This window comes from Apodemus sylvaticus, chromosome 11 (assembly GCF_947179515.1).
Source record: "Apodemus sylvaticus chromosome 11, mApoSyl1.1, whole genome shotgun sequence".
NCBI lineage: Eukaryota > Metazoa > Chordata > Mammalia > Rodentia > Muridae > Apodemus > Apodemus sylvaticus.
Window position 1 is genome coordinate 104,975,602 of NC_067482.1, and position 12,741 is coordinate 104,988,342.

Here is a 12,741-nt window from a genome sequence, read left to right on the forward strand (position 1 = left end):
AAAAAGAAGCAAATACACCCAAGAGGAGTAGAGGCAGGAAATCATCAAACACAGGGCTGAAAGTAAACAAATAAAAACAAGAAGAACCATACAAAGAATCAACCAAACCAGGAGCTGGTTCTTTGAGAAAATCAACAAGATAGATAAACCCTTAGCCAGACTAACCAGAGGCCACAGAGACAGTATCCAAATTAACAAAATCAGAAATGAAAAGGGAGATATAAGACCAGAAACTGAGGAAATTAAAAAAAAAAAATCATCAGCTGGGCAGTGGTGGCGCACGCCTTTAATCCCAGCACTTGGGAGACAGAGACAGGTGGATTTCTAAATTCGAGGCCAGCCTGGTCTACAGAGTGAGTTCCAGGACAGCCAAGGGCTATACAGAAAAACCCTGTCTCAAAAAAAAAAAACAAAAACAAAAAAAACAAAACAAAAAACAAAACAAAACAAAACAAAAAAACCAAAAGACCAAAAAAACAAAACAAACAAAAAATAACCCCATCAGATCCTACTACAAAAACCTATACTCAACAAAACTGGAAAATCTGGATGAAATGGACAATTTCTAGACAAATACCAGGTAATAACATTAAATCAGGATCATATAAACCTTCTAAACAGTTCCATAACCCCTAAAGAAAGAGAAGTAGTCATTAAAAGTCTCCGAACAAAAAGTTCAGGACCAGATGGGTTTAGTGCAGAATTCTATCAGACCTTCAAAGAACACCTAATACCAATACTCTTCAAACTATTCCACAAAATAGAAACAGAAGGAACACTACCCAAATCATTCCATGACGTCACAGTTAAACTGTTAACAAAACCACACAACGACCGAAGAAAGAAAGAATTTCAGAATAATTTCCCTTATGAATATTGATGCAAAAATACTCAATAAAATTCTTGCCAACCGAATCTAAGAACACATCAAAACAATCATGTAGGCTTCATCCCAAGAATGCAGGGATGATTCAATATATGGAAATCCATCAATGTAATCCACTATATAAGCAAACACAAAGAAAAAAAAACACATGGTCATTTCATTAGATGCTGAAAAAGCATTTGACAAAATTCAGCATCTTTTCATGCTAAAAGTGTTGGAAAGATAGGAAATCCAAGGCCCATATCTAAACATAGTAAAAGCAATAAACAGCAAACCAGTAGCCAGCATCAAACTAAATGGAGAGAAACTTGAAGCAATCCCACTAAAATCAGGGACTAGACAAGGCTGCCCCCCTCTCTCCATACCTATTCAGTATAGTACTTGAATTCCTAGCCAGAGCAATTAGACAACAAAAGGAGGTCAAAGAGATACAAATTGGAAAGGAAGAAGTCAAAATATCACTATTTGTAGATGATATGATAGTATACTTAAGTGACCCAAAAATTTCACCAGAGAACTCGTAAACCAGATAACTCCAACAAAGTGGCTGGATATAAAATTATCTCAAATAAATCAGTGGCCTTCCTCTACTCAAAGAATAAGCAGGCTGAGAAAGAAATTAGGGAAACAACACCCTTTATAATAGTCACAAACAATATAAAATATCATGGTGTGACTCTAACCAAACAAGTAAAAGATTGGTATGACAAGATCTTCAACTCTCTGAAGAAATGGATGATTTCAGAAGATCGAAAGATCTCCCATGCTCATGGATTGGCACAATTAATATAATAAAAATAGCCATCTTGCCAAAAGCAATATACAAGTTCCCACTTCTTTAATCATGTTCCTATTTCTTTGATCATGATTTTCTTTAGATCTAGATGAAATTCTAGGGGCCTGGTAATAATGCAATAAAGCTTTAATCATGGCAGTAAATTTTTGGGTAGATGGATGGATACTCAGTTTCTACCTAACATTGGGTGTCCTGAACTCACTCACTATATAGATCATGCAGTCTACAGAACTCAGAGCTCTGCCTGCCTCTGCTCTGCCGACTGCTGGGTCAGAGGTATATATCACTAAACAAATATACCTCTCCTGTGTAGGCTACGTTAGCCTTCAACTTGCAGTAGTCCTCTGTCTCAAGGTTTGGGGTTTCAGGCATGTGCCGCCATCACAGCTTATGTTGTAATGTTTTAAAATACTACTTGTAATACTATACTAAGGAAATAGGTGGACATTTTATAAAAACAAAACTAAGATCCAAATTACCCTCTGGAAGGCATAAGGTAACCAATTAGAAATTGAAGGTTACAAATGTGACCCATCATGCTTGATCCTTTTAGTCTGTTAGACTTAGAAATTTAATTTATTAAAGGTGCAAAAGAGACCCTCTGTACATTTATTTCTGATATAGCACACCTACAGAAGAGTGTGCAGTTCGAAGTTATGACTTGGTGAGTGGTTACACAGTCAGCATCAACCATGCAGTTACTGACTTCTGAATATCATTTTACAGGAGACTTTGCAGCAGTTGATTATGATGCCATTGCCAAATATCTTAATCATTGGCAAAAATCCCTTTTCTGGTAAGTTTCAAGTCTGTATGATGTGATAATAATGCCTTATGTTTGTGTTCATGTTTACCAAGGCCTTGATTGTTTATCTCAGTTCTCAGGCTTTCTACAACCTCAGTTAAAAAGTTGAGGATAATATTCCTGTTTGTAAAGAGAAAAGAAGCTTAGAGGTTTTAAGTTGTTGGTGAGATGTACACACTCAACACTAAATTTTTTCTACTGTATCCAAATGGTGCTTTTTGGTGATGGTTGATTTCATTATCTCATTCTAAGCAGTGGTGTTAGAAAGAGATGATGTTGAAACAATCAAACTTGACATTTACATGCCTCTTTACTGTTGACAAAGTTGTTGACACTGTGGAATTGTTTTCTCTTTTGTTTACTAGTTCACTTTTGAAATCATATGTAATGACTCTTGGTCCTGATAACTACTAGCCAAACGCCTGTATTATTGAGCAGGAATCCAGATAAGTTGAAAGTTTTACTGGTGAACATTAATTTATATTAAACTGTATCTTAGTGGAAAGATGAGAGGATGTTTCATTTATTTAGATTATTATACTCAAAAATTGTTATTCGTTTACTAGAATTTTATTTTTATTTGTATTTTGCCATTTATGGAACTTGATCCTAGGACCTCACCTACACCAAACATTCACTGTAACCATATACCCTAGAATTTAAAATTTGAACAATTGAGTAACGAGCGGCTATAAATCATTTCAGCAAAGAACTTAACCCTTGTGGCCTACATGATATTAAATTGAATATATCTTTTCTAACCTGAGACAAAAATAAAATCCAAATAAAATGTAACATGTAAGCAGTTGTTCTCATCGAGGAAACTAGCAATTAGTTTGATTGTCTAAGTAAACAGAAAGATTAGCAAGTAAAGTATGATTATTTCTGATTCTGTATGTATTTAGTAAGTAACTACCAAGTCAGACTGTAGGCATGGCTAGCTTATGTGCTAGAGGTCCTTGTGGTTTGGTGAGATCATATAATTCATATGGCAAAGACATGTACCAAATGCTTAGACATGTAAAAACACTGTTGATTGTTCCTTAAATTGCCAGTGTTAGGGTTACAAACTGTGGTGACTGGATCAAGAAAGACCACACAGATGTCTGATGTATCTAGGGTGATGGGAGAGATTGACTGCAGAAATGAGGGAAGGACAGCAATGTCCAACCAGAGTTAAGACAAAAGCGTGTGTGTACTTGCATGTAATAACTATTAAAATTGCTCCAAGTCTAGAAGGATGGATTAATGGGAAGTAAAAGGAAGTCTCTAATATAAAAGTGTAAAATTCATCACAGGTACATTACCTTGATAGTAAAAAAATCTTTCTGAATATTACATGTTTGTGATATGTTCAACTGAATATTTAAGGCAATTTTAATTTGAATGCTGTTGACTAGGGTTGTTCTTCAGTTCTGTTCTGGACTGCTAACTTTTATTCAGTTTTTTACATATATTTTTCTTAAAATTTATTATTGTGAAATAAGATCTTACTCTGTAGCTTCAAGCTAGCCTGGAACTCATTGTGTAATCCAGTCTAGCTCACATAGTTCTTCTACTGTAGTCTCTTAAATGCTGGAATTACAGGTGTGAACTAGCACACCCAATTAAACTTACTGTGATAGGCATTTAAGGTTCTGATCCTCATAAACCTGTGCAGAAAGAAACATGTTTAAATTATACCGGTAGATGAGCTCTGTTTGTATTTTAATAAGAAAACAATAAAAAGAGGAACCGTCCCATTAGCATGTCGTTCTGTCTGCATAATGTAAAAGGCTGGTATAACACAATCAATAGGAAAGGAGGAGATGCAGTTAGTTTGCTTAGCTTCAGCTTATTATATGCACTGTTAACTCTTTAGGAGGGATATCCTTGCCTTGTCTTCTGCAATCATCACTTTGTGCACACATAAGCTACATGTGTATATTCCACCATTTGGTTACAAAATTCATCTTTTTGTCAAGTAGTGATGAGTGTTTTCTCTAGAATTAATTGTTCCAGTGTTTGAAAGAGTTATAAACAAATCTAAATGCTGTACTTACTACTGTTTTTTATTTCAGAACAAGGCACAGAGGAAGTTAAAAAGTTGCTTTTACTCTTACTTGGTTGTGCAGTTCAGGTAAGTTAAAATAGTTCTTTATATTTTCATTCTTTTAAACTGAAAGACTGGGTAATCTTAACTATGTCACCTTATAAAGAAATTATGTTGAATATTTCTTTTCTTTCAAAAAATCAGTTATAGCATTAATGTCGTGTTTTAAATGCTTTGTTCTTTTCTTTTTCTATTTAGAGGCTTCTAATGACAGATCTTTATGCATCTTCCATACGCTTCTTCTGGTTTACTTGTACAAGTTTATGCTTTAGTATAAAGCGGGATTAGCAGTGAGAAAGGGTTTGGGGCTAGAGCTATAGGTTAAGAGTATTGACTGCTCTTCCAGGAAGACCCACGTTTGATTCCCAGTACCCACATGGCAGTTCATAGCTGTCTAAAACTCATTCTCATGGAATCTAACAACCTCTTCTAGCCTGTGGGCACTAGGCACACCCCTGGTGCACAAAAATACATGCAGGCGAACCCTCACATAAAAATAAATAAACTTTAGAGAATTTGTGGGAAGTGTTTTTGTATGTGGTATTTGGGTATGTACGTGACTGGGAAGTGTGTCCATGTAGGCATGTGAAGACAGTATCATATGTCTCTTTCACTTACATTATTTCTTGAAAAAGGGTATCTCACGGACCCTGAAACTCAGCAAGTCCCAGCGATCCTGTCTCTGCCTCCCAGCACTGGAATTACAGGTCCCCACAAATACACCCAGCTTTTTGTTCAGGTGCTAGGGATCTGAATACAAGTCCTTTTGCATACTCAGCAAGCACTTTCCTAGCAGAATCTCCCTTGGCCCATTGCTCCTTTATAGATGTCCATATCAATAATGATAGCCAAGGTTTATTGAATACATAGTTTGCCATGTGTTATATTTTATATAGGTTTTTAAACAATCTTTTTCTCAAATAATATTAGCATTGGGTAGATATTTTCAGTTATTTAAAAAATTAGATAATTGTGAGTTTAGTATGCTGCTTTAATAATTACAGTGGGAAATATCTTCAACAAATTGAGATTTAGTTCTGTTTGCTAGTAGGTTAAAGAACACTGGTCTGACTTTCAAATCTACTATACTAGATCTTCCATTTAATTAACTTAAGAAACAACAGGGCACGCATGTGTGTGGGTATGGGTGTGTGTGTGGGGGGGTGTACATGAAGATACCATGACATCCTTGGGGAAGTCAAAGAACAGCCTTGTTGAGACAGTGTGTCTAATTTGCCTGCGCCTTTAATAGCATTTATGTATGTATGTATGTACGTATGTATGTATGTATGTATGTATGTATGTATGTTTCTGGAGTTCTTCTGTCTCTGCCACGCAATCTCACTATTCCTATAGCACATTATCACACTTGCATGGCAAGTACTTTGCCCATTGAACTATCTCTGAAGCCCACTACTTTTTTTAAAGAATGAATTATTTAAATGCACAGTTCTTCATAGAATGAAGTATTGGCGGTTTTGCTTTAAGATATTTTTTTTTTACTTTTGTTTTCTTGGGTTTTTTTTTTTTGGTTGTTTTGTTTTGTTTGCTTTGTTATGTAGCTCTGGTTGACCTTCAACTTGTGATTCTTGTGCTTCACTGTTCAGTGCTGGGATTGCAGATGTGCACCACCACTCCCAATGGATACAGGGCCTGCACTTGCACCTTTGTGTTCATGTTTGCAAGGCAAGCACTTTTCCAACTGAACTACAGACCTACCTATGAAATGAGATTTTTGTAAACAATTGAATTCACTAGTAATATTTCACGTTTATATACATACATTTTTGATTCTAGAATTTGTTGGCTTTCAGAACTGACTGCTTTGGAGATGTAATATTTAATTTACATATACTTTTAAACATGTATAAGGATCAATATTACTGTGTATACATATATTCAATGTATACATATACATGATAAATAATGATCAGGTCACGATTATTCATATGCCTCAATACATTTATTTTTTTGTTTTAAGGGCATACACAATCCTACTGTATTATATATGACATTACATTTTATTCGTTTATTTCTGTACTTGTATGAATTAGCAATCCCCTGTTGTAATTTATTTCTACTCTAACCCACCACCTTTCTCTTCTTAATATCCTTTCTAGCTTCTAGTAACCACTGTGGGGGCACTATTCATATATAAATTAAGTCATTACATTTCTATAATATTTTGTACATGATTGTTTATTTAACAGCCAATTAAATATTTAGATAAATATGTTGTTTGTTACTGTTGCTATTCTAATTTGGTTATCAGGTCTTTAGTTGGAGACACTTTCCTTACTCATTGATAACTACTATACAGTGCACTGCATTTAAAATGCCTTATTTGTGAGTGTTAAAATAATCAGTTTACAGTAACTATAACTGGTTGAGTATCTTAAGGTGATGCTAGTGAAGAAACAGTGACTTATAAGACTTAGAAAATGAAATGTATATTTCTTTTTAAAACTATAACAGAAAACCATAAGACAGTTGGATTAGGGTACTGAGAATGAATCTTATTACATTTCATAATAACCCTGCTATTTTTTTCTGGTGGTCTAAAAACTATTCAGAAATCAGTAATTATCAAAATGTTAAAAGGCTGGGGTTACTGTCCCTGTAAAGCTGCTCTATACATGCTATAAATATACAGTTAGAAAGTTAATTCATTTGTTCTTAGAAGACCTGTTTAATATTGCCAAGCCAAAAAAGATTAGTGTTTTTAAGCCTGTTGATCCCAATTCTATTCCTTCCAAAACTTTTCAATTCCTACTCATAACTAGAAATTGTGCTCTCCTGGTAATTTACTTTTACAAATTTGTATATCATAGTAATAGTTTAGTTTTCACTGAACATAGAACTCTAGGTAAAGTATGGATTACGTTCAGATGAGTGTATAATGACAGCAGTAGAGCATTAGAAACATAACTTGAATCAGAGCTTTGTAAGTTTCTTAATGATCAAAGAGCCAGTTTTTCTTCTCGAGAGCTTATTGTCTTTGTTGGCTCTGTAATTGGCCCGGGAGACACATCTTAGCTGGGCACAAGTCAGCACTGTCTATTTTGTATGCACCTCTCATTTGGTGCATACAAAATACAGTTGGATTAGCAGCTGAATTGCAATATAAGAGATGTAGACAAAGGCAGAGATGAAGATGTGGGTTATTTAATTCTTATTGGGAAAAGATCAGATTCATATGTTATGTTTTTAGCTAAAATAAAATTTTTAAAATGTTAACAGTAAGGAATTTCTGCATTATTCCTATTTGGTTATATATGTGTATTAAATTTTGCCTCTGGTTACTTTGTTACAGTAGAAACAAGCCAAATATTTATTACCTTACAAATGTTGAACTGAGCCGTCAAAGTTTCTTTTTTTAAGATTAATAGGATGAATATGAAAGAATAAATTGTAAGCTTGAAATAAAAATTGCCTAGTTTCTTTTCCTCAAGAAGAAAGGCAGTGTTGTTTGGTGACAGTCGAGGACTGACTGAGCATTTTGGCAGTATTCCGAATTCTGCCACTGACTCACTGTGGGTTTTGGCAAGTAACTTGTTCCCTCAGAAACAAGTTCTTGATTCTTTACTTCTCTGTTTGTAAAGTTAGCATAATAATATCCTGACCTCAAATGTGTTGTGTAATATGTTCCTACTTTAGAACTTTCTAGCATAAAATAGTGTAGATTTCAGTCCCTGGCTCCTAAATGTTTCAAAATTATTACATCTTCATTAGGTAAGTATATCTGAAAGACTATTTAAATGTAGAACAAAACCCTCAGTGTGCCATTCAAATATAATGCTTAGTGCGTTTTTATTTTTATATAGTATTTTAAGGATAATACAGAATCTGAATGGTCTCTCCCCCCTCTCCTTATTTCAGTGTCAGAAAAAGGAAGAATTTATTGAAAAAATTCAAGGTTTAGATTTTGATACAAAAGCAGCAGTTGCCGCACATATTCAAGAGGTAACAAATTATATATATGTATATATATTAATTTTTATGAAGTTTACAGTGTATTTTCTAATATTATCTCCCCAAATAGTTAGTTACAGGATGAACAAGAACAATTAAAGCTCAAATTTAAATTAACCTTTTATATTTATATCTTCTTTCTAGAGCTGGATGATTTTATAAGTGAATTTTATTATGATAGTGCTTGCTGTACATTTACTCTCACTATTGTCTATGAGGAAATGAAAATCTTGAGGAATGAAGTTTTTATCTTTATTAGGTAGCACAGAATGGGCCGGAGAGATGGCTCAGTAATTAAGAGCACTGACTGCTCTTCCAGAGATCCTGAGTTCAAATCCCAGGCTCACAACCACAAAGTTGTCCTTAAGTATATGCCATGGCACACATACATACCTCCATGTGTACACACACACAATATAATAATAATAATGATAGTGATAATAATAATAAATTTGCTTAAAATATTTAAAGTAATAGGTAGCACAGAATGAATGATAGGAGTAAGATAATAAGCTTAGTCTTTATGTGCTTTTTTTCTTAAATGAATGATCATTTTTATTGTGCTTTTATTTGAATTATACAAGTACATTGATTTAAAAATATTTATATAAAAATCTGAGTTATAATGTACTGTCAAATTATTGGTGTTTATTAAAATTTATTTTAAAAGTTGCCACTCCCATAACTATTTACTCATGAGCTTTAAAATCTCATGATGTCTTTTAAGAATTAGGCTATAGATCAAGAATTGACAAATAGGACCTCATAAAATTACAAAATTTCTGTAAGGCAAAGGACACTGACAATAGGACAAAACTGCAACCAACAAATTTGGAAAAGATCTTCACCAACCCCACATCTAACAGAGGGCTAATATCGAATATATACAAAGAACTCAAGAAGTTGAACTCCAGAGAGCCAAATAACCCTATTAAAAAATTGGGTACAGAGCTAAGCAAAGAATTTTCACCTGAAGAATTTCGAATGGCTGAGAAGCACCTTAAGAAATGTTGAACTTCATTAGTCATTAGGGAAATGCAAATCAAAACAACCCTGCGATTTCACCTCACACCAGTCAGAATGGCTAAGATTAAAAGCTCAGGAGACAGCAGGAGTTGGCTAGGATGTGGAGAAAGAGGAACACTCCTCCACTGCTGGTGAGGTTGCAAGCTGGTACAACCACTCTGGAAATTAGTCTGGTGGTTCCTCAGAAAACTGGGCATGACACTTCCTGAAGACCCTGTTATACCACTCCTGGGCATATATCCAGAGGATTCCCCAGCATGCAGTAAGGACACATGTTCCATTATGTTCATAACAGCCTTATTTATAATAGCCAGAAGCTGGAAAGAACCCAGATGTCCCTCAATGGAGGAATGGATACAGAAAATGTGGTATATACACAATGGAATACTATTCACCAATGAAAAACAATGAATTCATGAAATTCTTAGGCAAATGGTTGGAAGTAGAAAATATCATCCTAAGTGAGGTAACCCAATCACAAAAGAACAGACATGGAATACAGTCATTGATAAGTGAATATTAGCCCAGAAGCTCTGAATAACCAAGACACAATTCACATATCAAATGATTCCCAAGAAGGAAGGAAGGAGCGGGCCCTGGTCCTGGAAAGGCTTGATGCAGCATTGTAGGGGAGTACCAGGACAAAGAAGTGGGAGGAGATTGATTAGGGAATGGGTGGAGGGACGAGGGCTTATGGGACTTATGGGGAGGCTGGAACCGGGAAAGGGGAAATCATTTGGAATGTAAACAAAGAATATAGAAAAAAAAGAATTAGGCAATATATTAAATTTTACATGTGGGGAAATAATTTTAAAATTGTGAAAATCGGTAGTACTTTAAATATTCTCAGAGGATTGTATTCAATATATCATTTTTCTTAGCGCCTAGATGAGAATTTATTTAAATTTAGTTAAAATGTTTAGGATGCCATCATTAACTTCAAATCTCCTTTCTGCTTTTGTAGTTAATTTTGTACTAAAATGAGATCCATAAGCATTAACCATTCTTTGATTATCTATTTTCTTGCCTCTGTAAAGGTAACTCATAATCAGGAAAATGTGTTTGATCTGCAATGGATGGAAGTGACAGATATGTCTCAGGAAGATATAGAACCACTCTTAAAGAATATGGCATCACATCTAAGAAGACTGATAGATGAGCGAGATGAACATTCAGAGGTTAGTAAATTTATCTTATCATGAAACTTTGTTTTCTTAAAAAAAAAAAAAACAAATTAGAGAGTGATGGCACACGCTTTTAATTCCAGTACCCAGGAGGTAGAGGCAGGAGGCTCTCTGTTAGTTCAAGACCAAGTTTCAAAGCAACCAGGGCTACACAGAGAAATCCTAATTTAAAAAATAAATACCCATTCCCCAATAAACAAAACAAGATAGTTTTCTAGAATTGATACACTGTTTATTAGGAGGAGGTAATAAACCATAATCATCATCCTTTGGTATCTGTGGCACATACTGGTTCTAGGACCTAGGACTTTCTTGACATACTAAAATCACACTTGGGAGACCCAGGAAGGCAGATCTGAGAGGCTAGCCTGATCTAAAAAGTGAGTTCCAGAACAGCCAGGGATACACAGAAAAACCCTGTCTCAGAAAGCATTTTTTTAAAAAAAAGGGAAAAATCCACACATCAAATGAGATACAAGAAGAAAGGAGGAGTGGCCCCTGGTTCTGGAAAGACTCAGTGAAACAGTATTCGGCAAAACCAGAACGGGGAACTGGGAAGGGGTGGGAGGGAGGACAGGGAAAGAGAAGGGGGCTTACGGGACTTTCGGGGAGTGGGGGGGGGGGGCTAGAAAAGGGGAAATCATTTGAAATGTAAATAAATTTAATAAAAAAAAGGGAAAAAAAGATGCTAAAAGTGAATACTCAAAGTCTCTTTAAAAAAATGGTACAGTGTTTATATATAAACCTTCAAATATCTTGAATAAGTTAAATAATCTTTTATTTACCTATAATAATGAATAGTATATAAATAATACACAGATCTTTGTTATGCCGTATCACTTAGGGAGTGGTGAAAAGAAAAAGTGCAGTGTAAACGCTGGGATTTGTCACCCCTTATTATTTTTTGTCCACACTTCGTTTAACTTGCAGTTATGAAAACTACATGGTATACCAACGATAATGTCTTTCTTTTGTTTTTATTAGTGGGGGTGGGGTAGGAATTTGAAAGGAACTAAAAGAACTTCAGATTATTAGAATAAGCAAACTATTCTTTTTTCTTTTTAAATTAGTGTTATTCAGGTTTTGTTTCTGTATGTTTTTCAAATCACTCCTGTTACTTTGGCAATAGTGCAGAAGTGTAAAACTGAATATATAGTTGATGTAACTGGAAAAACCATTGCCTTGAAGCACAAGAATTTGCTAACATTCTTGGTCTGCCTGTTCGATCTCATGTTAGTGGGGAAGTGACCAGTAGCGAGGGAATTCTGCACAAGCATCCTTTTGTTTTTGTTCTTTAAACTTATTTCACAAGGTCTCTCATACCCCAGGCTGATGTCACAGTTAGGAGATAGCTGAGCATGACCGTGAATTTAATTTCTCTTCTTGCTTCTACTTCCCAAGTGCCCTGATTTTAGGTGTGAGCAACCAGGGCTGCCTCAGAGACCTTCTTGTCAAATTTAAGCAGCTGACAGATTTAGAGGAAAGCCCTTAAGCTGAGTTTACCTGGAATCCATTTTTAAACTTATTTTTATCTCATCTGTATTTGATGAGATAAAATTTAGTATCTTGAATATTACTCAGGTACCTTAAAAGCTGTACTCATAAAAATTATCAACAGAAACAGTTACAACCAAAGAAAGTTTAGCAATTCACAAAACAGTTTCATTAGTTTTATTGCATACATTATTATTATCATCAGGACTCATCATTTAAACTGCTCAAAGTTTAAAATATTCAGGTATGTTTATTTATATGCAATATGATGGTTATAATATAATTGGTAAAATACCTAAGTCTGAAAAATTTATCATTACTAATAATTTTAGTCTAGTTGATACAAACTTGGTATTCTAAAATTTGTAATTTAGGAAAAATGTATGGTGGAGGAACAAAGGAAGAAGCCAGGCCAGCAATATAAGATTTTTGTGTACTTAGTTTAACTATCAAAGAGAAATTTGGATTCATTATAGGTTTAGACCT

The 12,741-nt window shown here is 34.6% G+C and overlaps 1 protein-coding gene across 10 annotated transcripts in view; it reads left to right on the top strand.

Annotated features, from left to right (window-relative positions):
• Nucleotides 1-12,741, top strand: part of Ccdc88a (coiled-coil domain containing 88A) — a 140,694-nt gene that overhangs the window by 47,615 nt on the left and 80,338 nt on the right. For all 10 annotated transcript variants that reach the window (XM_052199652.1, XM_052199653.1, XM_052199650.1 and 7 more), the window contains exons 4-7: nucleotides 2,409-2,478; nucleotides 4,548-4,606; nucleotides 8,459-8,542; nucleotides 10,615-10,755. In XM_052199652.1, coding sequence (XP_052055612.1) covers nucleotides 2,409-2,478; nucleotides 4,548-4,606; nucleotides 8,459-8,542; nucleotides 10,615-10,755 — 354 coding nt within the window. The remainder of the gene's footprint in view (nucleotides 1-2,408; nucleotides 2,479-4,547; nucleotides 4,607-8,458; nucleotides 8,543-10,614; nucleotides 10,756-12,741) is intronic.